Below are 27828 nucleotides of genomic sequence, written 5' to 3' on the forward strand. Positions count from 1 at the left end.
TGTGCGTAAGATTTCGACGAAATGTCATATGGCGTCACCTATATGACGCCAAAGGATGAAAATGTGTTGGTTTTGCAACATACCTAGCCTGACTTCGTCATACTCATTTTCTAGTCAGAATGTGAGTCTGATGCTGCTCCATAGGGCTTTGATTATGAGGCGTGTCTTAACCAAACCAGGGAAAAAAACACACTCTGCACTCAATTGGATAGACCTACAACCAATCAGAGCAAAGCAGTAAGTGTTTATGAGCTACGCAAATTGTCAACCCGTGGGAAGGACGGCAAACACGTCTTTCCGATCGACAAATGCCTTGAATGCAGTTCTCTGTTCGTCTTTTAAAATGAATGCGCTGTCGATTTCTTTTACAACAGACGCGATAGCGGAATCTATACATCTCAGTTCTCCAGCTGCAGTCATCTCTGAGGGAAACCAGTTCAACCCAAGCGCTCTTTGATAACGTGATGATTACGTAACTGCAGATCATCTGTCCATCATCGTATAAAGCCCGCCCTGGCAATTTGATTGGCCCGACTAATTCTGAACCGATCATAATTACTCCTCAATGGAGCGAGTCCAGACCGAACTTCCCGACCAAAAAATGTTGTGGGCGGGGTTCGGGCTGGCATCCAGGCTACAACATACCTAGACTGTTCTGCAAGTTTTTTAGTGATAAAAACAACAGATTGAGAGGGAAATCATCCACTGAGCTCTTGAGTTCTCGGGGCACTGAAGCAATGTTTAAGTTTAAGATGAACGAGATCTCCTGACAGATGAAGTGACAGATATCAGCTGTCACAGGTGGGGTGATTTTTGAGCAGTCTGTCAGGTGAGCCGTAGCCGAAACCGCAAGGGAGCGTTTCACTTCCTCAATGCCTCGCTCCTGCTGTCACCAGATCCCCCGTCTTACATTACAGAAACGTCTCCTTTGACACAGTCAACTAACTTAAAACAGCATCACCTTTCTTTAATGTAGTCAGTTTTGAAATGTAACAATAGGTACCTACTTATCAACATTAACACATAATAGGGTGACCAGGTGTCCATGTTTTCAGGGGAAAGTCCCAGTATGTGGTGTCCTAGTCTCAGCCTCAGACGTTACGCCTAATAGCTAAACTAGCATTTTAATAAAGTATTTCAAATGAGCAATAAAATCTTATATTAATGGAATTGTTTGACATTGTTTTTTACCCTCAAATAATGTTTGGCCCAGCCAATGTGAAAGTAAAGACCAGATGGGTGACTTCGACGATTGGCTCTTTTACTTATCTTACTTTACTAGAGCGGCCATTTTGGGGGTTACAGTTTCTCCCAATGATTGTAATACTAGTGGTCTGATTTTTTTGTGTGCAAAAACCTGACCAACATTAGAAGTGGAGCAAAGTGGAAAAGCATGTAAAGTAATTACAATAAGAAATCATATTTTGTAATGTGGATTAAACAGAGCATACCATCAAGAGCATTTCTTATAAACAACGGTCTGAATCAATCAAGCTGGCATGCCGTCCCTAGTAAGGTGAGATTTATTTATAGTGTTTCTACCCAGTTTATTGTTCAATTCACTAAATGTTCTGCTATCGCCTCTCAATTCACTTCTCACCATAAAGGGGCTTAATAAAGTTGTCAGTTTGTTTTATCGACTTAATTTACAGATTTGCATTGCATGTGAAAGACAGAGGCAATACAGTTGGCAGGGAATCTTATAAACCCAATGCTGAGAGCTGATGCAATTGATGAAAAATGCTTCAGTAATCAAACCAAAACTAACATATTACAGGGGCAATTTATTCTTATAACAACACTTAGCCTGTCGGTCTGCAATGCAACCCTGTAAATTGTGAATGCGGGTGTGTGTGTGTGATTTATGACCCTTTTCCTGAAGTAAATGACCATTCAAATATTCATAGCTTTTTTTATTTGCTTCCTGTCACCGTGCTATAATATGGAAAGCAGAATCTAATAAGCATAGCAAATGACAATATTATAGAACCAGATCTGTGAATACATACACTTTGGTTCTCGTTCTTTAGACATCTTTAATTTGGTTATGGCAGCTGTGAAAGTGGAATCATGGGAAAGTTTGCACTTTGACATAAAATCAAGTCAAGCTGAACTTTTTTTTTTTTTTTTTTTTACATTTTCTTGTTGTAGGTGGTATCCAGGATGCTGCTATATTCGGCTGCAAAGGTTTTCTGAGTGGTTACTGTGTGTTGCTATGTGGTTACAATACCAGTGTAATAGCACATCTTTCCTCAATAAGCCTCAATAAGCCGCGTGATTTGAAGCATCATCCCAGACAGCAATATATCTGGTGCGCATTGAATCCACATGTACCAGATGTGGCCCGGACCTGGGCCGACACTATGTTGCTGTCTGGGATTCATGTGCGTAGTACAGATGGTCCAGGAATTGTAATACTTAGGGTTAAGGGTTTGTACAAATCACTAAGCCTCAGTATGAGCAATTGTTATAGTAATACTTGGCTTTGCAAGCACCACCAAACATTCAGAGCTATAAGAATGATACAGCAAAGTTCACATAATCCAGCTTGGATAACAAAACTGTTTGCTTAAGCTTCTTAATATTCAGATGTGTTGATGCCTTCGGCCAAACGAAAAATTGACTGCGGCTTTGCCCTGCAGTAAGGCTACTTCATTTGCAAATGTTCAAAGAAACAGCTTATGCTTTGGAGATTTAAGAAAAGAGGAAATATCCAAAATAACACAACAGTGATATCTTAGCTTGTAACTGGCAAAAAGTGAATCTTTTTCATGCCTTCACTACAGTGGCATTAGATAGACTTCTGAAATGAGGGAGCAAAGGTCCCCTGTTTGTGTCTTTTTATAGTCTTATGTTCCAGTTCCATTTGTTGTTTAGGTAACACTTCCTTTTACAGTCCTGTTACCCATGTACATACTAGGTACTTATTATAGTAATTATAATTACTGGGTAATAACTTGGTACTAACCCTGAACCTACCCCTAAACCTACCCCTAACCCATGTACTTACCTTATATTAGCCAGTACTTTCTAGGTAAGTACACTGTAAGTACACGTAAGTACTGTACTGTAAAAGGAAGCGTTAGTGTTTATTATCTTACTTAAATTTCATACTATTATTATCTCATGCTTTTATTAAAAACTTTTTGTTCGTGTTTAATTTTTCACATTTTCAGCTCATGTTTTTCAAGTCATGACTTTTATTTTGAAATTCCTCATAATCATGGTCTTGTTCATGTGTTTTTTTTCTGCTTGTTTCTCATCATGTCATGTTTTCATCAGATGCGTTCGACTGTACTGCTTAATACAGGGTCTGTTTGTACAAGAATAAAGTTCAACATAAGCATATACTATTTAAATACCATTGAAGTAGGGTCTATATTTTTTATCAGTTTTATGTTGATAAACATGATGTTATATTGTGTCATGTTGATAAACATGACACAATATAACATCATAATTACATTAAAAGAGATTTTACTTTTAATAAAAACACTGATTTATGAACATAAACACAAAAAACATGTGATCGTTGTCATGCGATGAATCCGGCCAATCGTAAAACAGCTGTGTCATAATGACAGCCCGTGATCATAAATCGCATACTTTCTTACTATATAGTAGGCAAAAAACTATGTGACAAAAGAAGTATGTCTGAAATCACAGTACTCATAAAAGAGTAGGTAAAAAGTATCCGGATGACCAACTACTTCCGATGAGATTCTGAAGTATACAATGGGACACTTTACTATCCCATGATGCCACGGGTGAGGTTTTGTGAATGGCAGCGATGCGACGCAACTGATGCTGGTAGGTCACGTGATAATGACAACATCCAGATTACATTCATACTACACACAATCATACTATGTAGAACATACTTTTTAGCACTCGCAAATAATTATTCAAAATAAGTACCTACTCAAGAGAGTATTTGCGATTTCAGACGCAGCCATGGATACTGGTTCATGGGTTCACAGAAATCATAGAAACTTATAAACATTTAGAAAGTTATGACATAACAAAGCCTTGTTTACTGAAAAAACGTGACTTTGGCAGTTTGATACACGCTCTGAATCACTGGTTCGAAACAAATGATTCATAAGGGTTTTGAAGCTTCACAAAGAAGCGTGTTTTGAAAGCATCCATCACTGGCGTTTAATTAGGGTTGAAGCAAAACTCATTTTGAAGCTGTTTCCCCTTCAGGAACTGAGTTTTTAACCCCTTTTAATCCCTCATGTTTGCCATGTTTCAGGGTCTTGAAGTATTGAAGTACTGTATGTTACGCTGTTGTTCCATGTGCCAGGTCATTGTTTATTGTCTAGTCAAGCTCATAGTTTATGGTTATTTTTTGTGTTGACTTGGATTAAGTTCATAGATTATGTTTTTGGATCATTACCTTTGAAAATAGGTGTAATAAGCCAATAAGTCCAGATGTTTCAAGCCAATTAGCATGACCAGAACCCTCGGAAACCTTTGACAGCTAGAACCAGCTTATTCATTTCTTATTTCGTTTTATTTTATTTGTTCATTTTGAACCAGTTCTTCGGTTCTATAACCTGTCGGGTTCTGTGCTGCGCAAAAATCATGGATGCTACTTTGGATGCATGTCTTGCATCATCAACCTGAAAATAAAGTTCAATTCAGTGCGATTCTGTGAAGCTGCTTGACTGGTTAAAATAATGATTCATTCAAGAATCAAACATCACTAGTCTCTAAGCCATTGTTTTTGTTTGCTTCATGCCAGTGACATTACAGAAAACAAGTCATGTCAAAATCTAAATTTCTTTATGTAAATGTTTTGATGTCACTTCAGATTCTGTAATATCTAATATCTAGAATAATATACACTGAGCCAAAACATTATAAGCAATCACAGATGACGCGAATATCGTTGATCATCTCCTTACAAGGCCACATATTACGGTCTGGGTAGATTAGATGGTAAGCAAACAATCAGTTCTCATAATCAACATGTTGGATGCAGGAGAAATGGGCAGGAATAAAGATCTGACTAAGTATGACTTTGACAAGGGCCAAATGCCAAATTGTTATGGCAAGGCGACTGGGTCAGAGTATCTCTGAAACAGCAAAGCCAACAAATTTACCAACAGTGGTCTGAGGAGAGACAAACACAAACCGGCGACAGGGTGTTAGGGGTCTAAGGCCCATCGATGCACGAGGGCAACGAATGCTATCCAGTCTGGTCCGAGGCAACAGAAGGCCTTCTAAGGCACAAGTCACACAAAATTTTAATTATGGTTATGGGAGGATTGTGTCACAAAACACAGTGCCCACCTTTGAAAGCGCCCACAATGGGCACGCGAGCATCGGATCTGGACCCTGGAGCAGTGGAAGAAAGTTGCCTGGTCCAATAAGTCCTGTTTTCTTTTACATCACGAGGACAGATGTGTACATGTGCGCCGTTAACCTGGGGAAGTGAAGGCACCAGGATGCACTGTCAGACGGTGGAGAGAGTGTGACGGTCTGGACAAGGTTCTGCTGGGAAACACTGGGTCCAGCCATTCATGTGGACGTCAATTTGACACGTGCCACCTACCTAAACAGTGTTGCAGACCAGGTACACCCCTGCATGACAGTGGTGTTCCCTGGTGGAAGTGGCCTCACACTGTACACATTGTTCAGGAAGGGTTTGAGGAACATGATGAAGAGTTCGAGGTATTGCCTTGGCCTCCAAATTCCCCTCAATCCAATTGAGCATCTGTGGGATGTGCTGGACAAACAAGTTCGATCCACGGCGGCTCCACCTTGCAACCTACAGGACTTGAAGGATCTGCTGCTGACGTCTTGGTGCCAGAGACCACAGCACACCTTCAGGGGTCTTGTGGAGTCCATGCCTTAGAGCGGGTTCTCAAACTAAAGCCCCCCAAGCCTACCCTATCATGTGGCACGCCCCAACTATCCATCAGCTAAGATAGATTTCTAAAAACATTTGCATTTAAATTATGTGAATTGGGACAAATAGCGCATCTCATTAGCCATGAAATTGTTAAATCAATCAGTGGGAAACCTGCGCTTGCTTCATTTTACAAAGATATGCAATTCGCGGTTAATTGTTTGACAGCGCAAACCATGTCATTCTCCCCCTGGAGCCGATTTTGGTACTTGGTTTACAAGGCAGTCAATTTTGAAAACCCAGCCTTGCACAGATGAGTTGAGGCAAATGGAAGAAGTAATTTGATGGCGGCATCAGGCAACTGCAGATATTCAGTCATCACACTCAACCACAACGAAAGCAGAGAGCAAGAGCTTTAGAGGTGTCGCAATCTGGTGTCGCTCTTTAATTCGACTAACTGCTCCTCCATGTCACCTGAAAGGTCTTTTCCTGGGCAACTGAAGGGATCTCTGACCCAAGCAAATGAACTGAAATCCTCACTGAGGCCCCGTTTACACGAGAACGATTCCGGGTGAAAACGTAAAAATATTTTATCGGATGTGCCTTTCGTTTACACGGCAACGGCGTTTTGGGGGCTTAAAAACGCAAAAAAGTGAAACCACCCTCCAGAGTGGAAATCTTAAAAACGCTCCACCGTCGCGTTCCCGTCTAAACGGTAAAATCTGCTCACGGTGGCTCTCGTCGCGTACGCGTTTACATCACATGCATGCGCCAGTACAGGAAAATAACAACCAACATGTCAGATTATTTCCATACGTCGGACCTTCCAGTTGCCCTAGCAGCTCTGAAAAACATACAAGAGTCTTTTCAGCAGTTGTACAAAATATTCTAAGATATTGGTGTTGTTGTGTGGCAGTGCTTCACATTGCCACCTAGATGCCTGGAGTGCATACTACATCGAATTTCACACACTTTTGCGTCACCATATGCACGCGGATTTCCCAACCATAACGCTCGTCTAAACGCAGAATAAAAAGTGATAACGCAACGCCACTTTTGCGTTTTCTCTTCAGATCGTTTCCGTGTAAACATAGCCTGAAATAACAGTCGAATTGTTTGAGTCCTTCAGTAGAGCGGGTTTTTTTCTTCATTTATGTACATTCTACTTGAAAAGCAATTAAATACACCAAGTACCCAAATGATGCCCTGTCTGTGTTTTTTTCTTGAAAACAATTTGCGCCCCCCCTCTTCCGATCTCTCGGGCCCCCCGTGTTGAGAACCACTGCCTTAGAGGGTTTTGGCAGCACTCATCAGTTAATTTTGTGACTACTAACTTTTTCGGGTATTATTTCACCTCCTTTTAGTCCCATTACTCACATCTTAGGTTAATGTCACAAGTGTCATTAAGTGCACAGATGCTTGTCAAATCGAATATGAAAGCTGACTTCCTGTTCACTAACAAACGAGCAGAACGAAAACAGCTTCTGTTTACGGAAAATCACATCCGACAGTTGCAGGGGGCAAAGAAAGTTGGTGGCAAACGCGGGGAGCTCGGATGCTGCAGCTCGTTCTTGGTCATGGCAACACACGTCCAATCAGATTCCCGACAGTCCAGACAATCGTGTTGCTTGGAGAAATGTAGTAGGCCTTTTGAGTGTCATGGAGCAATCCAGTGTGAGGGAAGTGTTGTGTGGAGAGGTCAGAGATGAATTAGACGAGAGACGAGGAGACCATTTTGAATTGAGTAATGTGGGCAGTTTTTCAAGAGTTGTCAGAATCAGATTAAATGTGTCGTGTGGCTCTTGATCTATCCCCAATGTGTGCTCTGCATGCTCTGTTAAAGTGATGAGTACATTCACACGGCCCTAGTGCCACAACTCAAACAACGTGGACAGAAAAACAGAATTAAAAAATAATTAACTGTGAAGCAAAATTTCATTGATTTTGGATTAAATGACTTAAAAACGGAAATAGGTTTTGCATATTTCAATACAATTCTATTACTTTTTATTAACTACCATTGATTGATGCTAACTTTTTGTATGTGTGCTGTACATAATATAAAAATATAATAAATACAAAAATCTATTACATTTACAATTAAAAAAACAGTAAATTTTGCTAACATTTTACTCTAAAAAATAATGTGGTAACATAATGGTAACATGCATGACACTAAAATAATGCAATTAGCATTAATTTATTAACATGAAACCCTAATGTTCATAACTGATAACAAAAGACTTGACATAATTATTTAAAAGACGAAACATAATTATTTAAATTAAAAACATCACATGTGAGCTGTCACACAGGGAATTCTGGGAATGTCAATTTATGGTTTTTACACTGTAAACCAGATAAGATGACCCGTTCTTCCAAAAACTGTACATTTAGCAGTATTTTACTGTAAAATTGTCCCATTAGATCTATTACAGTTTTTCACAGAATATTGTAAGGGAACTTACTGTTAACCAATTAGCAGGTTTTTACCATAGCATTTTACAGTCTTTTACCATTAAATTCAGATCATTTTGTACAGTCATTAATTATTTGTAGCATTTCTGCTATTTCACTAATAAAGCAAATTATTATAAATGAATGAGTCTTTTTTAATGAAAGTCATAATTTGCTATTTGCTATCATTGTTGTAATCCTAATTACATTAACCTTTGTCTAGTCTAATTACATCACCTGACTTTAAATTAATCTGTAAACCATTTTTGTTAAATATAGTCAGTTTACAAAGGCCACATTATCTAAAATAGTAAATTAAAACAATGCCTTAATAGCTGTTTACTTATCGGTTAATATTATTTTCCGCACTCCCACAACAGCCTGAAAAGGGAATAGTGGCGGAGTTGGTGCGAGTTATTACATTTTCATTACAGAATTACTTTATTTGTTAAATTAAATAATGTTCTATGTATTGATAAAGTAAAAAGATTATGATTTCAGATTTCACATTCCTTTTAAAGCCAGAGGCGTTCTGTGCAGGGCCGAGTGAGAAACGTTATTACAACAAATATCTGGATAGAAATATCTTTTCACTACCAAATTTCCTACAAGAAAATACAGAATAAAAGAGAAGAAGCCGCAGAGATGTGGCATATGGTGTTTGATCACAGCTCTCGCAGTAATTGGTCTTTTTCTTTAGATATTAAACGCTCTAATACTTTGAAGCAAACTGAACGCATGGTAATGACCTGACTGCTTAAATCAGGGCTGAGATTATGCTAATTTCCTCTCTCATAATTAGCATCCCTCTCTGTTACATCTGGCACATCATGTTCAAAAGCACTGCAGGCCACAGAAAATAATGACAAGGAAACACACACACACACACACACACCTATAGCTCATGTCGCTGGAGAGAGACGCCACAACAGCACCGCTTCTAGACGACTTTGAAGTTAATTAGCACTTCCTCTCTGGAAATTTAGCAACTATTTACTGTAAGAAAATCTCTAAGATTATCCTGACCTGTACCAAACACAACAAGCACAGACACACCTGCTGTCAGCCCTTCTAATATGAAAATCTAATATCCAAAGCAAAAGTCCAGAAGAAGGTAATCCAGCAGATATTCTAAGATGGAAAAAGCCTTTCCTAGTGAAACAGCCCAGGGTTTGCCAACAGAATAACATTATTTGTAGAAATAGAAAGAAACTTTTGTAGAAATTGTAGAAACTTTGCTTCAGGGCTTAGATTTTACATTGGACACAAGTGGTGTTTTGTTTATCGTACAAAGTTACCGAAATATTACCAGGAACTATAGGCTAAACCCAAACATACAAAATTACACATTAAAAGTGATAGTTTTGTATCCAAATAAACCCAGCCTATGCACGATTTTATTATTCGCATTTAGCATTATGTTTCCAACAGACCTGCGATCCACTAGTATGCGGCAAGAGAATGCATTTAACCGTCAAATTAAACAGATCATCAAAAAATTAACACAGGTTAGTTAATCTTGTTCTGCTATTCTATAATTGGGAGACTCAATATTGGTATTTATAAGGTTTTGAGTCAAAAGTCTTGCACATTTTGGTTTCAAATATCTAGAGAACAAATGTTTCAAGAAATGCAACAAAAATTCCACGACTGTCATATTTTTGTGACAATATTATAAACTCTTGCATCGTAAAACCACAGTGGCATATCCTACATTACTAAGGCAATTAAGGCTCAACTGTATTTCAATAAAAGGTCGGGCTGTGTACTTTTTTATAAATGTCACATTGGGGCAAGCTATCGCATGAATTAAACATTTTATAAATGAATTAATTTATTAATTACGAAATCTGTCTGTCAAAAACAATGTTTGATGTTCTGCATGTTCCATGTTTTGCTCCTGATGATTTGGTTAGTGCTTCATTATTCGGTTACTGTTCAGACTTTGCTGAACTGGCATTAACTATCCTGTAATGTGCTTTTTAATGGCAGGCTCCCACAGCGATAACATGCACTGCTATTGAGTGATGGTGTTGCAAAAGGTCACTGTGTGTTTAATGAACTGTGCCACTTCTCCAGGGCAATGACAGTGGAAATACCCAATGCCTTTGTGTAGATAAAAACGTGTCTACGAACACTGTAGTGTATAAATGTAGCCTTTATGTTTAGATAGATGCAGTTTAAATACAGAAAATGGACATTTATTTAATTAGCCTATAATGTGATGATGTGTTATGGTACAGTGAGTGCACCATCTTCAGAAGTCTTCGTCAAATGAAACAGCCAAGTTCATTCAAGTAAACACACAGTTCTATCGGCAAAGCTAAAGTGAATTAAAGTGCGCTGAGCGATTATTCACAACACACTCCTGCGCTCAAAAGAAATCAATATGAGTAAATCCATTATGCATATTTTATGATCAAAATCTGCTCTTATGGCAGGTTTAAATGTCGCCTGTACGCGGTAAAGCTGGAGGTGCACTTACCTCACTCATGGTTCAGTGTTATGTCACGGGTTGTCCTCAGCGCCACTTCAGCTGTAAGGAGTTCACAGTGTTTCCTCACTCTGAGGGAGCTTTATAAAGTACGAAGCCGTCACCTCAAGTGCCATCACGGTTGCACTAAACCAATAGGAGCCGTCGGCAAATCTCCTCCCTTCCTTCTGAAATATTACTATCCCTCTTTTATTCCTCCAGTAATGAAGAGCTTCGTCTCTGTCCTCATCACGAGCGCAGCTTCAGAGCCTGACAGCCCAGGGTAAACAAAGCACCAGGATTGTATTCGTGTGACTGTATTTTATTATGTTATATTATATTCTGTATGCTAGGATTTGAAAATGGCTTATTCTGCTTATCTGTGAAACAGATAAATTAGTAATTATTTATTGTTGAGCTATGTTGTAGTTGCCATTTTGCTGCTGGTTACAAATTACAGTAGATTTCCAATGGCTTTTTTTTTTTTTACTATTATCTCTCTTTATTTACAGTAGGCTGTGTTGCTACAGTATGTATTCCTTTACAAATTATTATTATTTTTTGGTCACTGTAGATCCACAGTAAATGACAATATACACTTCTGGTATTCTGTAAGCTAGCTATTATTCTCACATTTGCGTCATGTCTATTTATTATATTAATCTAAATATTTCGTTTTCGTGTGTCATTAGATTAGTTCAGTAATAGATGTCAGGTAATTCAACCCAGTTTGTTGAATACAAGCAGTATATAAATATATATAATTTAACTAAAACCAGTATTTTGCTGCAAATCCACAGATATAATTATGAACGGTTTACCCTCCATTTACCATTCCACTCATGTGTGCCCTTCAAAATTATCTCCTCAATTCCTGTATTCAGTCTGTTCAAAAGCCTTCAGACTTATGAGCATTTCTGCAGATGTTTACTCTGAGAATAAACACTGCACCAGGAGAAGCCTAGCTATTCCCATTGCATTGGTGTCTGCAACAGATTTTAATCACATGAGCGTCTCTGCTGCAGAAGATCCACTGTTCACGGAGGAAATGCTGCAGAGAAGCTCCCACATGAGGAGAGATCCCTCCTCAACCCCAGCAGGCTTCCATAATCAGGCTAGCTTCTGTTAGACGTTACTTCATATTTGACAACGTAATCTCATGTTTTGATTCCTTGTGTGTTAGTGTATCTTAGAGCACAATGGGGATTCTTTAAGCTGTTAATTGCTGTGTGTTCCAGAATGAGTGAAGGATCTTGTCCACTTACATCAAATCTCCACAGTGAGGGCAGAGAGACCCTTCCTAATGTAATATTGATGAGAGGAAAGCATAAGCATGTATGTATATGTATCGTTTGTGTATGGATAATCCCAAAATAAAAAATAAACAAGACATAATATATTTGCATATTAAATATTAAGTATGTTTTATAAATATTAAAGGGGACCTATTATGCAAAATTTTTACATGGTGTTTGAACAAAAAATCCGTGTGAGTACACAGCCACCCTATAATGGTAAAAATCCACCCATTCCTCTTTTTTTAATCCCCATTCATCATAAATAGTGTCTCAGAACAAGCCGATTGTAGCTGTTGTGACATCACAAATGCCTAGACCCCGCCCACAACTGCTGACAGACTCCGCCCTATTAGGATAGCTGTACACAGTCCTTCATGTTCATCTCCTCGCCAGAGCATTTAAAAGCAGCATTCAAGTGAGAAATTTCTTCTTATTAAAGCGACTAAAGTTATTAAATCAAGAGCAGTGAGTTATTTTCTGTTTTTCTGTTGTTGATTAATAGCATATAGCATGCGCATGCTATATGCTATTAATATAGCATATAGCATAATAGTATATTACGCTGCTTTCACTTTAATACAAAGATCTAATACACATGCGATTTCTTTACTTGCTGTTTACGTTCACAGACATAACCGACTGTGTTTATGTGAACTTTGTGTGTTTTTTACATAAACTTGTGTGTATTTGATAGTTTTTAGCGCAATAAGACGTGAAAGAGAACTTAGTTTAATACGGGATGCGCTGTCTGACATCCAGCTTTCTGTGCGCGTGCTTTGCATGTGTTCGCTCAGAAAACCATATATCAGAAGTTTATATGGCTTTAAAATGCATGCAGATAATAAACTTTCATGATGATGAAGAACTGCAATGTCAGGTGAGCATGACCGCGATAAAGATGATAATCAAGAGCAAACAGATGTTTTCGTTTTTGGCAGCGTATAGGAGGCTCGAGTTGTAAAGGCCTCACCCTCTTCTGGAAAACGGGGTGGAGAGCAGAAACTTATTTGCATTTAAAGAGACATGCACGAAAATATTTCCTTCCTCAAAAAAAAAAAAACGTTTTTTAACAACAAAGTATTCAAAGATCATGGCAGTATTTGGTAATACAGTTCACTAGTTCACACTTACAAATAAGTCAGATAGAATAAATGCATATTTGGCGTGCTGTCCGAGGAGAGGGCTCCGGGCTCGGTATGCGGCCCAAACCCATAGTACTCCCCCGTTCCTGACTGTGGAAGAATGAGCCAGGAGTGAGGAGTCGGGGTGGTGGAGGGATGCTGAAACTGTCAAGGAATGTTAGGTGAGTTGACAGTGGATATTTATATATGCTTCCTCTCGTGCTGATAGGGTAGACATGTAATAGTTTGGTGACGAGTTGATTGGAATGATTTATTTGAACGTGCTCCTCCCGAACCTTGTTTATAAAACATCATTTAAAATGTCGGTATTGAAATAATGAGAATGACCATTGACAATAATTGGATTCAAAAATAAATAAAAGGTTTAATTTTCTTTATAATGAAGATGATTATGATGATGATGATTTTCCTTTTAATTTTTTTTAATTTTTTTTTTACTCAACATGCACATTAAAGAACATAGATCTGGGTAGAAAAAGTATGTACTTGATGGGAAAATATATACTTACCATGTCATAAAATCATGTATTGATATCACTACTCCTTGGTTGCATGCTGTTTGGGTTTCCAAATAAGTGTTGTAAAATAAAAATAAAAATCTATTAGCAGTCATCATTGGTTAACCCGTCAAAATAATCTCATTAACTAACAGATAATTCTGCAACGCCTCAGGCATCAAAACCCAGTGATCAAAGTCTCTATCGGAAGAGAGTATATCTCGCCCAGATTCAGCTATTGATAGCCAATATCTTTCCTCTGTAGGGAGAGCCCAGGGTTACCCATTATTAATTCTGTAGGAGAGAGTGCAGAAAGAGATAAGCCAAACATGCCTGGCAACCCCATGTAATTCATGCAAATTGGATCATTAATATGGAGCCCATAATTGAAAGTAGTTTTATCTTCTTTAAATTGCAGCAAATCTGGACCCAGAGCAATACAGCCACACTGTGATGATCACTTACAGTAACACGAGAGTCTCAGGTTCACTCCGTGTCTGCACAAATACAGCTTAGAGAATGCATATCCTGCATCTTTTAATGTTTTAATCAGTATATTTATATTATTTAATAGAATATTTTTATATTTTGTATTATACATGGCATGGTCTTACATTTATGTACACTATGATCGTTCCTGTCATGGTTAGAGATATTTTCATCTTAGCTTAGTACAAGCATGGACTGGCATTAGCCTTAAAGAATTACTTTATCAAAATGACAATTCTGTCATGATTACTCGTCCTCAGGTTGTTCTGTGGAACACAAAAGGATACATTTTGACAAACTGTACTTGTTGCAAATGCAATGAAAGGGGGCCGAGGCTTTTAATTCTTTCACCGCCAGGCAGCATTTTTTTAAAAAAGTTGCCAGCCACCCAAAGCATTTTTTTTACCTTTTTCACAAAAGTTTCATGGCCGCCAGAATATTTTGTTGTATGAATATCTAAACATGCAATATATCAAAAGAAAGAACAGACCCTCTGCTTTAAAAAAAAAATGATTCTAGCTTTATGCATTCTTTTGTTTTATCAACACTTGAATATGGAAAGGTTTGGTAACACTTTACCTGAAGGGGTGTGCATAAGACTGACATTACACCTTCATAATCACATGACACATGTTATGAATATGAAGGAGGTTTTATGCATGTTTATGACAACTGTCATTAAGTGTCATTCGCTCAATTATGACATTTTTAATGCAAATATGACATTGTTTGATATGTCTTTGTTATGACACCTTGACATAAACCAATACATCTAAACCTGTCAGTGTCTTTGTCATGACAACTGACATTACTAAGACAACACAACCTGTCATAAATATGTTATAAACATGACATAGCAGATTTATTATCAAACTTTAGAAAGCACTTAGCTTTATGGGTTAACATTACATTAAACTGTCATGTGGTTGGTTTTGACATTGGCTGTCATGAGGCCATTATAACTGTGTCATGAATATTTTTCTTGACCTCAACTATAGTGGTACAAATTGAATTTGTCATTAAAATGTTATAATGGTCTCATGACAGCCAATGTCAAAACCAACCACATGACAGTTTAATGTAATGTTAACCCATAAAGCTAAGTGCTTTCTAAAGTTTGATAATAAATCTGCTATGTCATGTTTATGACATATTTATGACAGGTTGTGTTGTCTTAGTAATGTCAGTTGTCATGACAAATACACTGACAGGTTATGATGTATTGGTTTATGTCAAAGTGTTATAACAAAGACATCTCAAACAATGTCATATTTCCATTAAAAATGTCATAATTGAGCGAATGACACTTAATGACAGTTGTCATAAACATGCATAAACCCTCCTTCATATTCATGGCATGTGTCATGATTATGAAGGTGTCATGTCAGTCTTATGCACACCCCTTCAAGTAAAGTGTTACCAAAAGTTTTATTTAAAAAAAACATTTTTTCAAAGACTACATCTAGATCTGATTCAGACCGATGTTAAAAACATAGATGGAGTAGATATATAAAAAGCGCTTCTGTTTCTCCCCTCACTGTAATGTAAATTTTTCTCATCGGTGAATGACACATGATGTGATCCAATAACATTGTCTCTGGTTGTCTCTCTTCTGGTCTGTGTGTGTTCAAGTGTTTTGGAGGAGGCTAGCTTTGGACGGCGATTTCCAGGGAGGGTGGGATCATATGCTTTCAATGCTAGCAGGCTAAAGATTTCCCAGATCACCTATTGGACCTTTAAAATGATCATAAAAGTGGTCCATTCAACTCATGTGCAATATTTCTTGAAGCAAGTCATTATTTTCTAACAATCATCCCCTAAAGTGAGCTATTAGGCTGTGACAATGCATCAAGTCAGTGATTCCCTCTCAACCACTTTTCTCATGAACTTGCCACGGTGAGCTAGAATGTCAAGATTTCCAGTAAATGGCAGCTTAAATTCATATAGCATTAGAAGAATATAAAGCATCTTATGGACCTCAAATATGACACTTTTATGCTTTTGCGGCCTTGCGGCATGAAGTTTTCTAAATGCATGTTATTGGTCTTATTGTGAATGATTCATCCTTGCATCCAAATTTGTAATTGAAATGCCATAATAGTAGCCTGACTACGTCAGACTTCGTACTTCCGCTCTATTTCAGTTCGCTTCTGTACTCAGTCTGAGACATCGACATGTCTCTCAGTTTTCCTCTGGCCTGAAAACAGCCGGCCAATCAACGAACAGAGGGTGGGCTGAGAGCTGTGACGTAGACGCTAAGCGCCGAGTTTAAGATTGGGGAAATCGAAAACGGCCGCGGATATGGAGACACGGGATGCAATTCGCTCTGTTGTGGAGAATATTCCCGGCATTTCCAAACCGAAGGCCGAACAAGAAGAGTGTTTGTTAAACATTTTGAATGGAGGTGATGTCGTGGCCCTACTCCCGACAGGTTTTGGGAAGAGTTTAATTTATCAATTTTACCGATCGTCAGCGAGAAACTGGGCAGGCCAAAGGCCGGCAAGGCGATAGTTGTGATTGTGTCCCCCTTGGTTGCACTCATGGAGGATCAGGTTAAGGAGGCAGCAAAACTCGGTCAGCCATGTTCACTCCAGTATTTCGCTCAATGGTTTCGTTTTCGCATCAGACATGTGTTTACAGTGGAAGTTCGATGCGGCTGAGCTGGCGAATAACGCACGTCATAACCAAACGTTATGTGATTGGCTTACGGGTAACCAATGATTTCATACTTCAGACAAGCGGACGAGAAAACTTTGACTATTCCTTTAAAGGGATAGTTCACCCCAAAATGAAAATTCTGTCAGTAATTACTCACCCTCATGTTGTTCCAACCCCGTAAGACTTTCGTTCATCTTCGGAACACAAATTAAGATATTTTTTATTAAATCTGAGAGCTGGATCACTCCTCCATAGGCTTCTTAAGGGATCGAAACTGGCCGGCCCAAAAGTTATGAAAGACATCCTTAAAATAGTCAGAGTGACTACAGTGGCTCAATCTTAAGTTTATCAAGCGACGAGAATACTTTTTGTGCGCAAAACAAACAAAAATAACGACTTTATTCAACTATTCATTTCCTTCTCTGTGGGCCTCGAGTGAGTTCACGTAGTGTAACAGCGCAGCGCTTCTGTGTTGTACGTCACACGCATCACACACATGACCAGCGTCGTCCAATAGTGAGCCTGCATGTGACGTGCAACACAGAAGCGCTGCGCTGTGACACTACGTGAAATCTCGAGGCCCACAGAGAAGGAAATGAATAGTTAAATAAAGTCGTAATTTTTGTTAGTTTTTTTGCACACAAAAAGTATTCTCGTCGCTTGATAAACTTAAAGATCGAGCCACTGTTGTCACTTGGACTATTTTAACGATGTCTTTAACTTTTCTGGGCTGGCAAGTTTCAATCCCTTAAGAAGCCTATGGAGGAGTGAGACAGCTCTCAGATTTAATCAAAAATATCTTAATTTGTGTTCCGAAGATGAACGAAAGTCTTACGGGGTTGGAACAACATCAGGGTGAGTAATTACTGACAGAGTTTTCATTTTGGGGTGAACTAACCCTTGAAGTTGCAGGTAGTATGTGACATATCAGAACGACACTGGATGCAATTGCAAATAACGCTTTATTCAGAGAATAATCACAGGTTGGTCAGACAGACACTACGAGGGTCGAGACGGCACAACACAGATGGAACAGTGGCGCAGGGACCCAGGTGAGCAGACGATGCAGGTGCTGGTGATATCCTCTGTGATGGTGCTCGGTGATCCCGTGGTGAGTATTCGTGACTGCTATGGAAGTCCCGTGAAGACAATCCAGAACACGTACGAAATACACAATCCACACCGGGAACGACAGCACGAAGACAGGTAATCCACCCAGCGACGAAGACACGAAGAACAGGAATCCACTCATACACAGGGGCACGAGGAACAGGAACACACCGGAGACGAACAATGATCTGACAACATGAGACACCAGTTACTGAGCATATAAAGCCACATACAAAGTGAAACCAGCTGGCGCTGCTGATCAGAAGTGATCAGTGACCACGCCCACACTAAACACACACACACAGCACACAAGACGAGAGAGAGAAAGTAAATAGATCAAACGTGACAGTACCCCCTCCCCTAGGGACGACTCCTGGCGTCCCCAGGACGCCTTACCTGTAATCATCGATCAGAGAGTGATCCAGGATGTCTCTAGCAGGTACCCAACTTCTCTCCTCCGGACCGTAACCTTCCCAGTCCACCAGGTATTGAAATCTGCGTCCCCTCCTTCTCGAGTCCAGAATACGATTGATTTACCGAATACGTTGGTTCCCCGTCTACGAGACGCGGCGGTGGGGGAACCGGGACTGGCGGATTAATACGTGCGTAAAACACCGGCTTTATTTTGGAGACATGGAAGGCGGGATGAATTCTCCTGTACGCCGGAGGAAGTTTGAGGCGGACTGTCACCGGACTAATGATCTTGGTGACAGGGAACGGGCCAATGAATTTGGGGGCAAGTTTATTAGATACGGATCGGAGAGGAATATTTTTCGTAGAAAGCCACACTCTTTGACCCACGACGTATACGGGAGGCTTTGACCTGTGGCGATCGGTCTTAGCCTTGGTGCGCTTCCCCGCCTGGAGGAGAGTCTCACGGGCTCTATTCCAGGTGTGGTGGCACCTCTGGACAAACGCATGAGCGGAGGGGACCGCGACTTCAGATTCCATACTAGCAAAAACTGGTGGCTGGTAACGTAAACTACATTCAAATGGTGAGAGGCCCGTGGATGACACTGGTAACGAATTGTGGGCGTACTCCACCATCGGGAGTTGCTGGCTCCAGGAGGAAGGATTCTTGGAAACCAAACATCGCAACACTCTCTCCAAGTCTTGGTTGGCTCTCTCGGTTTGTCCATTGCTCTGGGGATGAAACCCCGAAGATAGACTGACAGTCGCCCCCAGTAATCTACAGAACTCCTGCCAAAATTTGGACACAAACTGGGGACATCTGTCAGAGACCACGTCTATCGGGAGGCCATGAAGTCGAAAGACGTGATCTATGACAGTTACCGCTGTCTCCTTGGCTGAGGGTAATTTGGGCAAGGGAATGAAATGAGCCGCCTTCGAGAACCGGTCCACGACCGTCAAAACGACAGTCTTACCCTGGGAGGGCGGGAGGGCGGTGACAAAATCTAGAGCGATGTGGGACCAGGGTCTCGAAGGGACTGACAACGGTTGGAGTAACCCGTCTGGGGGTCGATTGGAAGTCTTACCAGTGGCGCAAACCGAGCAAGCCAATACAAAATTGCGGATGTCACGAGCCATCATGGGCCACTAGAATCGTTGCCTGACCAAAAAACTGGTGCGGTTAACTCCTGGATGACATGCTATGCTGGAAGAATGTCCCCACTGAATAACTTCGGACCGATTCTCCTCTGGCACAAATAAACGGTTCGGTGGACACTTGGGCGGAGGCGTTACCCCTTCTAAGGCCGATAAGACCCTCGATTCGATCTCCCATCTGAGAGCGGAGACTACTATAGTCTCTGGTAAAATACGCTCGGGAGTAGACGGGCGTTCGGTCTGATCAAAAATACGAGATAATGAGTCGGGCTTGATGTTTTTGGAGCCCGGGCGGTACGAGAGAGAAAAGTCAAAACGTCCGAAAAACAGTGCCCACCGAGCCTGCCTAGAGTTGAGTCTTTTAGCAGTTCTAATGTATTCTAGATTCTTGTGATCAGTCCAAAAAATAAAAGGTACCCCTGACCCTTCTAACCAGTGACGCCACTCCTGCAGCGCTAACTTGACTGCCAGCAACTCTCTGTTACCTATGTCATAATTGCGTTCGGCAGGAGATAAACGATGGGACAAAAACACGCAAGGATGCATCTTGTCGTCTGAGGAAGAGCGTTGGGAAAGAACTGTTCCTACCCCCACCTCTGAAGCGTCGACCTCCACCACGAACTGACGTGATGGATCAGGGGCGACAAGAATAGGAGCTGAAACGAAGCGGCTCTTGAGTTTAACGAATACAGCCTCAGCTGTATCGGACCACCTGAACGTCGTTCTGGGGGAGGTCAAGGCAGTCAGAGGCGCGGCTAGCTGGTTGTAGTTGTGAATAAAACGCCGATAAAAATTGGCGAATCCCAGAAACCTCAGTAGGGCCTTACGGGAATCTGGACTTGGCCAATCTATCACAGCCTTAACCTTGTCAGGATCCATACGCATTCCCTCAGACGAGACGATGTGACCTAGGAAAGGAACAGACTGTGCATGAAAAACGCATTTCTCCGCCTTGACAAAAAGCCCATTCTCTAGCAACCTCCGAAGCACTCGTCTGACGTGCTGAACATGCTCCTGGAGAGAAGACGAAAAAAATCAATATGTCATCCAGGTAAACATATATGAACTGGTCAACTATATCTCTCAGCACGTCATTGACGAGTGCCTGGAAGACCGCCGGGGAGTTGGACAGCCCGAACGGCATGACCAAATATTCAAAGTGCCCCCTAGGGGTATTAAATGCGGTCTTCCACTCATCACCCCTCCTTATGCGGACCAAATGATAAGCGTTACATAAAAAAAGTTTTGTGAAGATGGATGCTCCCTGCAACCTCTCAAAGGCTGAAGACATCAACGGCAAAGGATGAGTGTTCTTTACCGTGATGTTGTTCAACCCTCGGTAATCAATACAAGGTCGCAAGGATCCATCCTTCCCCACAAAAAAGAACCCCACCCCCGCTGGAGATGAGGAAGGGCAAATGAACTTGGATGCTAGAGAATCAGAAATATATTTCTCCATAGCCTCCCTCTCTGGTATAGAAAGTGTATATAACTTGCCTTTCGGCGGAGACTCACCTGGCACTAAGTCTATGGCACAGTCGTAAGGACGATGCGGAGGTAGACAAGCAGCACGAGACTTACTGAACACTTCTCTCAGATCCTGGTACTCCTCGGGCACGTTTGACAAATTCACTTCCTCCTCCTGGAACACAGAAACAGGTACAGACGTACACGCAGATACGAGAAAAGACTCATGACACTTATTACTCCAAGCGGACACAGAATTCTGGCCCCAATTAATTCTAGGGTTGTGCCGTGTAAGCCAGGGGTGCCCGAGAACCACTGGGGCAATGGGTGAATCCATGAGGAAAAATGTGATAGTTTCTGTGTGGTTGCCAGATGTAGTGAGTGTAATGGGTTCAGAAACGTGGGAAATGTTAGGGAGTTCCTGACCATTGAGTGCGTTGACGGATATCTTGTGATTGAGTGGAGAAACGGGGATAAGAAGCTGCTTAGCGAGTCTAATGTCCAGAAAATTACCTTCTGCCCCAGAGTCCAGTAAAGCCTTGGTGTCATGAAAGTGAGTAGCCCACCTGAGCCTTACCGGAAGGAGAGTAGATGATGAGGTCTTCTCGGCGGAGATCCCACCCGATAGTAGCCTCACTGATACTACCGGGCTTGCTCTTTTACCGGGCATGAATTGATGAAGTGCCCCGATTTACCACAGTATAGACACAGTCCTTGGGATCTCCGCCTTTCTCTCTCCTCCCGGGAAAGCCGAGCTCTACCCACCTGCATGGGCTCGTGATCGGTGACGGGGCTGACCGTGTCCTCGCTGATGGCGCGTGCCCTCTCCGTGCTGACAAAATGACGATTCTGGACGACCCGACTCCTCCTGCTCAACCGAGCATCAACCCGAAGAGCCAACTCAATGAGTCCATTAAGTCTCGCGGGCAAATCCAGCATGTAAATCTCATCTTGGACACGGTCAGCCAACCCATGCAGGAAACGGTCCCACTGCGCCTCCTCGTTCCATTGGCACTCTGCGGCCAGGGTGCGGAATTGGATGGAATATTCCGACACCGAGCGGTCTCCCTGGCGCAGATCGGCGAGTAGTCTGGCCGCCTCCCTACCCGCCACAGCCCGATCGAAAACTCTCTTCATCTCCTCCGAGAGTGCCAGGAACGAGGCGCAGCATGGATCTCGGTTTTCCCACACCGCCGTTCCCCAGAGTGCAGCCTTTCCAGACAGTAGGGTTAGTACAAATGCCACCTTGGATTGTTCCTGAGCGAACGTCTGCGGCTGTAACGAAAAGTGCATAGAGCATCTGGTCAGAAATGCTCTGCAGAACTCGGGCTCACCAGCATATCCCTCGGGTGTGGGTAAGCGAGGCTCGCGAAGATTCAGATCCTGTGGAGGTGTGGGCTGAACGGGCGGTGTGGGCGGCGCAGTGGGAGCTCTAAGATGTTGTAGCTGTTTGGTGAGCTCGGACACCTGCGCCACAAGTGCTTGAACCGCTCGACCCATATTCTCGATGCCCTCCTCTTGTTGGTCCATCCTCGCGATACTGTTGACAGCGAAGTTGTCCCAGTTTGATGCGCCTGCTGCATCCATTGAGGTCAGATCATTCTGTGACATATCAGAACGACACTGGATGCAATAGCAAATAACGCTTTATTCAGAGAATAATCACAGGTTGGTCAGACAGACACTACGAGGGTCGAGACGGCACAACACAGATGGAACAGTGGCGCAGGGACCCAGGTGAGCTGACGATGCAGGTGCTGGTGATATCCTCTGTGATGGTGCTCGGTGATCCCGTGGTGAGTATTCGTGACTGCTGTGGAAGTCCCGTGAAGACAATCCAGAACACGTACGAAATACACAATCCACACCGGGAACGACAGCACGAAGACAGGTAATCCACTCAGCGATGAAGACACGAAGAACAGGAATCCACTCATACACAGGGGCACGAGGAACAGGAACACACCGGAGACGAACAATGATCTGACAACATGAGACACCAGTTACTGAGCATATAAAGCCACATACAAAGTGAAACCAGCTGGCGCTGCTGATCAGAAGTGATCAGTGACCACGCCCACACTAAACACACACACACAGCACACAAGACGAGAGAGAGAAAGTAAATAGATCAAACGTGACATAGTAATTTTGTGAATAGAAAATTTAATTTGTGTAACTAAAAAGCGTGCCACATTTGCATGCAATGTCCCCTCCTCTTCAATGTCTATGAGAGTAAGCTCAGTGTCCGAGGTTTTGTATCTCTCATAGACTTAGTTTGTGTTGACTGTACATCATTACATGCCTACAAAAGAAAGAGACTAATATTATATTATCTGCAAGTACAATTTTTGTTGAAAATATACTTTTAAGATTTGAAGTACACCACAAGAGCACATTCAATACAACTAAGCGCACTTTTTGCAAGGTTGTAGGCCTACTTGATTTTTTATTTAATTTTTTGTAAATACTGTAACATTTGAATCCAAAGGACTTAATAATTGTTTCATCAAAGTAAACTATGTTTGAATTATTGAAAATAAATGTCCTATGGGGTGCATGATAAAACAGTTTTGCTTAAGTCACACGAGGGACATTTAATTGCTGAAAGGGGCAATAAATAGTGACATTATAGCCACACCATTAAACTGACATAAAAATGTATCAGAAGTGCAATCTGCTCGAAAATTCTATTAGATCGCAGAAGCTGTCGCAGCTAAATTTTATGTAACTGCAACTTCAACCTCTCTGCCTGCCAAAAACGAACACAGTCCCATTTATCAGGACAGGGAATTTCAGGAGACGTCTAAAGGAGTTGAGAGACTTATTTGCTGAAGTGACAGGCTGCGTTTGGCCTGCCGTCTGCCTCTGTGTTTGCCATCTGAGCCCGGCTCTGACAGATGGGGTGCAGCGGCACACATGGAAATGCCCCTGTTAAACTGCCCTCGGAACAAGCAGGGGTCTGGCGAGGCTTTTTAGCTAAATGATCCGTTATTAGAATGGGTTTTGAATTAGATTAAGTGGTGATCTATCAACAGTGTCACTTTTTTGATGGCCACCTCACATATATCGGAGGTTGTGGGAGGGTGCGGGATTGTCGTTATAAAGTATTGTCCTGGATGGTGTTTGATGGTTATACACTGGTATTATACACCATATTCACATACCGTACTCTAAGGTACCATGGAATATGATAGTCTCATGTGTAAAAACAATGATATTACTTTGACCAAAAAAAAGGAGACAAAAAGTTTTTTTTCCCCCTGGAAGGATGTTTCTCTCTTGTTTTCATGCGTATGTTTTAGTTTAGCTTGTGTGTGTAATGTGTATGCTAGTCGTTTTGCTTTTATACTATAGCCTAACTAACTGCCCAAACCCAAATACGAAACAGCGTGAAATCCTTGCTGGGCAATTAAATAGTTTTTTTCATGGCTGCTTATGGCCCAAAGCAATTGTATATGAGATTGTCGTTCCGTGTTAACTCTCTTCTCCTGCTTTTTTTTTTTTGGGGGGGGGGGGGGGGGTGACGGGGGGTGACACAATAGACTTCTCACCATTTTAATTGTGTTTCAATGCATTTTGCCCAAGGTGAGACTCAGACATTTCACTTTAGTGAATTCCACCTTCTGCTCGCTCAAGGATTTTTGTTGTACTGTGTTCTGGCTGACTTTTGCGTAATTGCTTGTTATTGTACTGTTGTGAATGTATAATCTAGTAACATCCCAGTGGCACCCAGGAAATGAGATGTGACGCCGTCAACAGAGCTTTGTGATGAGAGATATTTGTGCGACATAAAATAACGATTTTCAATTAAAGGCCGTTTGCAGCAACATTGTCTTGAACTCTGCAGGGGAAAAAGACATTCCCTTTTACACATACACAAATTATTGTGGCTATGTATTTGTGCTTCATTGCACTCTGCTTATTTGTTTTACTACAATAAAAAACTCTTTTAGCCAAAAGCAGGTTTAACGATAAAATGCACCAACCATAAATATAGCAGGAAGCCATATTTTGTAACATACAATACTAATCAAATGTTTGGGGTCAGTACGATTTTTTAAAGAAGAAGAAAATAAAAATTCATCCGGAATCCTGAAAAAAGTGCATCACGTTTCCACAAAAAAATATTAAGCAGCATTTTTTGGCCCTAATACTCTTATTTTGATGTTTATTTAATTTAATCGTCTCTGGTTTCTCATTTCCTAGACCTGTCTCTGCATGCTAGACCTGCTCCCTCGATTGTCCATGCTAGTATGCTTAGGTGTTTTGTTGTGGTTTTGTTTTCAATTGTTAAAGACTGCTTTTTCAATTACTCTTCCTCTGCCTGCACGTGACTAGCCTGGCTCCGCCCTCCCACGTACTTCCGCTCAATTTTCATTTTCCATCAGTACTACATCTGGGCTTGTGGTGTATTCTTTGGTTTTCTCCGGTCAATTTTTTACCGGTCCAATCAGCGAACAGAGGGAGTGTCTGAGAACGATGACGTTGATGTCAAGCGCTAGTTTGAGTCGTCATACTCCACCATTAGTTATGGCAGATCCAGAGTGGCTCTGGGCAGATCCAATAGTTTTAGACTTCAACAGAAGACCCGCCTACAAGGAAGTTAACGCTTGTCAATGGAGCGAGGCCAGACTCTCTGTACAAATGAAATGTAGTCTGGTGGGACCAGGCTAGCACGTGACAGACTAACCAACCAAAATGAATCTAACAGCAGTGAAAATCCTTCTCCTCATCCAAGGGGATCATTGTGTCATTTTTTTTAGATCTGGCGCTTGTCGCTCACAATGATTTACTCTCTGTGTATTTTCTTGCTGGCCTCTGATCCTGCCTGAGGATGGCTCATCGATACCTCAGCTCCACCATGGTCTGTCTTCCCTCTGGCTCCACCACGCTCTCTCGTCTCTCCGACTCCGCCTTGGTCTGTCTTCTCTCTGGCTCCACCACGCTCTCTCATCTCTCCGACTCCACCTTGGTCCGTCTTCCCTCTGGCTCCACCACGCTCTCTCATCTCTCCGACTCCACCTTGGTCTGTCTTCTCTCTGGCTTCACCACGCTCTCTCATCTCTCCGACTCCACCATGGTCTGTCTTCCCTCTGGCTCCACCACGCTCTCTCGTCTCTCCGACTCCGCCTTGGTCTGTCTTCTCTCTGGCTCCACCACGCTCTCTCATCTCTCCGACTCCACCTTGGTCCGTCTTCCCTCTGGCTCCACCACGCTCTCTCATCTCTCCGACTCCACCTTGGTCCGTCTTCCCTCTGGCTCCACCACGCTCTCTCATCTCTCCAACTCCACCTTGGTCTGTCTTCCCTCTGGCTCCACCACGCTCTCTCGTCTCTCCGACTCCGCCTTGGTCTGTCTTCTCTCTGGCTCCACCACGCTCTCTCATCTCTCCGACTCCACCTTGGTCCGTCTTCCCTCTGGCTCCACCACGCTCTCTCATCTCTCCGACTCCACCTTGGTCTGTCTTCTCTCTGGCTCCACCACACTCTCTCATCTCTCCGACTCCGCCTTGGTCTGTCTTCTCTCTGGCTCCACCACGCTCTCTCATCTCTCCGACTCCACCTTGGTCCGTCTTCCCTCTGGCTCCACCACGATCTCTCATCTCTCTGACTCCACCTTGGTCCGTCTTCCCTCTGGCTCCACCACGCTCTCTCATCTCTCCGACTCCGCCTTGGTCTGTCTTCCCTCTGGCTCCACCACGATCTCTCATCTCTCTGACTCCACCTTGGTCCGTCTTCCCTCTGGCTCCACCACGCTCTCTCATCTCTCTGACTCCGCCTTGGTCCGTCTTCCCTCTGGCTCCACCACGCTCTCTCATCTCCACCGACTCCACCTTGGTTTGTCTTCTCTCTGGCTCCACCACGCTCTCTCATCTCTCCGACTCCGCCTTGTTCTGTCTTCTCTCTGGCTCCACCACGCTCTCTCATCTCTCTGACTCCGCCTTGGTCTGTCTTCCCTCTGGCTCCACCACGATCTCTCATCTCTCTGACTCCACCTTGGTCCGTCTTCCCTCTGGCTCCACCACGCTCTCTCATCTCTCCGACTCCACCTTGGTCTGTCTTCTCTCTGCTCCACCACGCTCTCTCATCTCTCCGACTCCGCCTTGTTCTGTCTTCTCTCTGGCTCCACCACGCTCTCTCATCTCTCCGACTCCGCCTTGGTCTGTCTTCTCTCTGGCTCCACCACGCTCTCTCATCTCTCCGACTCCGCCTTGGTCTGTCTTCTCTCTGGCTCCACCACGCTCTCTCATCTCTCTGACTCCACCTTGGTCTGTCTTCCCTCTGGCTCCACCACGCTCTCTCATCTCTCTGACTCCACCTTGGTCCGTCTTCCCTCTGGCTCCACCACGCTCTCTCATCTCTCCGACTCCGCCTTGGTCTGTCTTCTCTCTGGCTCCACCACGCTCTCTCATCTCTCCGACTCCGCCTTGGTCCGTCTTCCCTCTGGCTCCACCACGCTCTCTCATCTCTCCGACTCCGCCTTGGTCTGTCTTCTCTCTGGCTCCACCACGCTCTCTCATCTCTCCGACTCCACCTTGGTCTGTCTTCTCTCTGGCTCCACCACGTTCTCTCATCTCTCCGACTCCACCTTGGTCTGTCTTCTCTCTGCTCCACCACGCTCTCTCATCTCTCCGACTCCGCCTTGTTCTGTCTTCTCTCTGGCTCCACCACGCTCTCTCATCTCTCCGACTCCGCCTTGGTCTGTCTTCTCTCTGGCTCCACCACGCTCTCTCATCTCTCTGACTCCACCTTGGTCTGTCTTCCCTCTGGCTCCACCACGCTCTCTCATCTCTCTGACTCCACCTTGGTCC

At 42.5% G+C, this 27828-nt stretch overlaps 1 protein-coding gene across 1 annotated transcript in view; it reads right to left on the reverse strand.

Moving 5' to 3' along the window:
• pcp4b (Purkinje cell protein 4b) overlaps nucleotides 1-10953 on the reverse strand; it is a 32317-nt gene extending 21364 nt beyond the window's left edge. The window contains exon 1 of the mRNA XM_056241641.1: nucleotides 10800-10953. Coding sequence (XP_056097616.1) covers nucleotides 10800-10808 — 9 coding nt within the window. The 5' untranslated portion in view covers nucleotides 10809-10953. The remainder of the gene's footprint in view (nucleotides 1-10799) is intronic.
• Nucleotides 10954-27828: the final 16875 nt, after the last annotated feature.

This window comes from Rhinichthys klamathensis, unplaced genomic scaffold, assembly GCF_029890125.1.
Source record: "Rhinichthys klamathensis goyatoka isolate OS25496 unplaced genomic scaffold, OSU_Roscu_1.1 h1tg000657l_1, whole genome shotgun sequence".
NCBI lineage: Eukaryota > Metazoa > Chordata > Actinopteri > Cypriniformes > Leuciscidae > Rhinichthys > Rhinichthys klamathensis.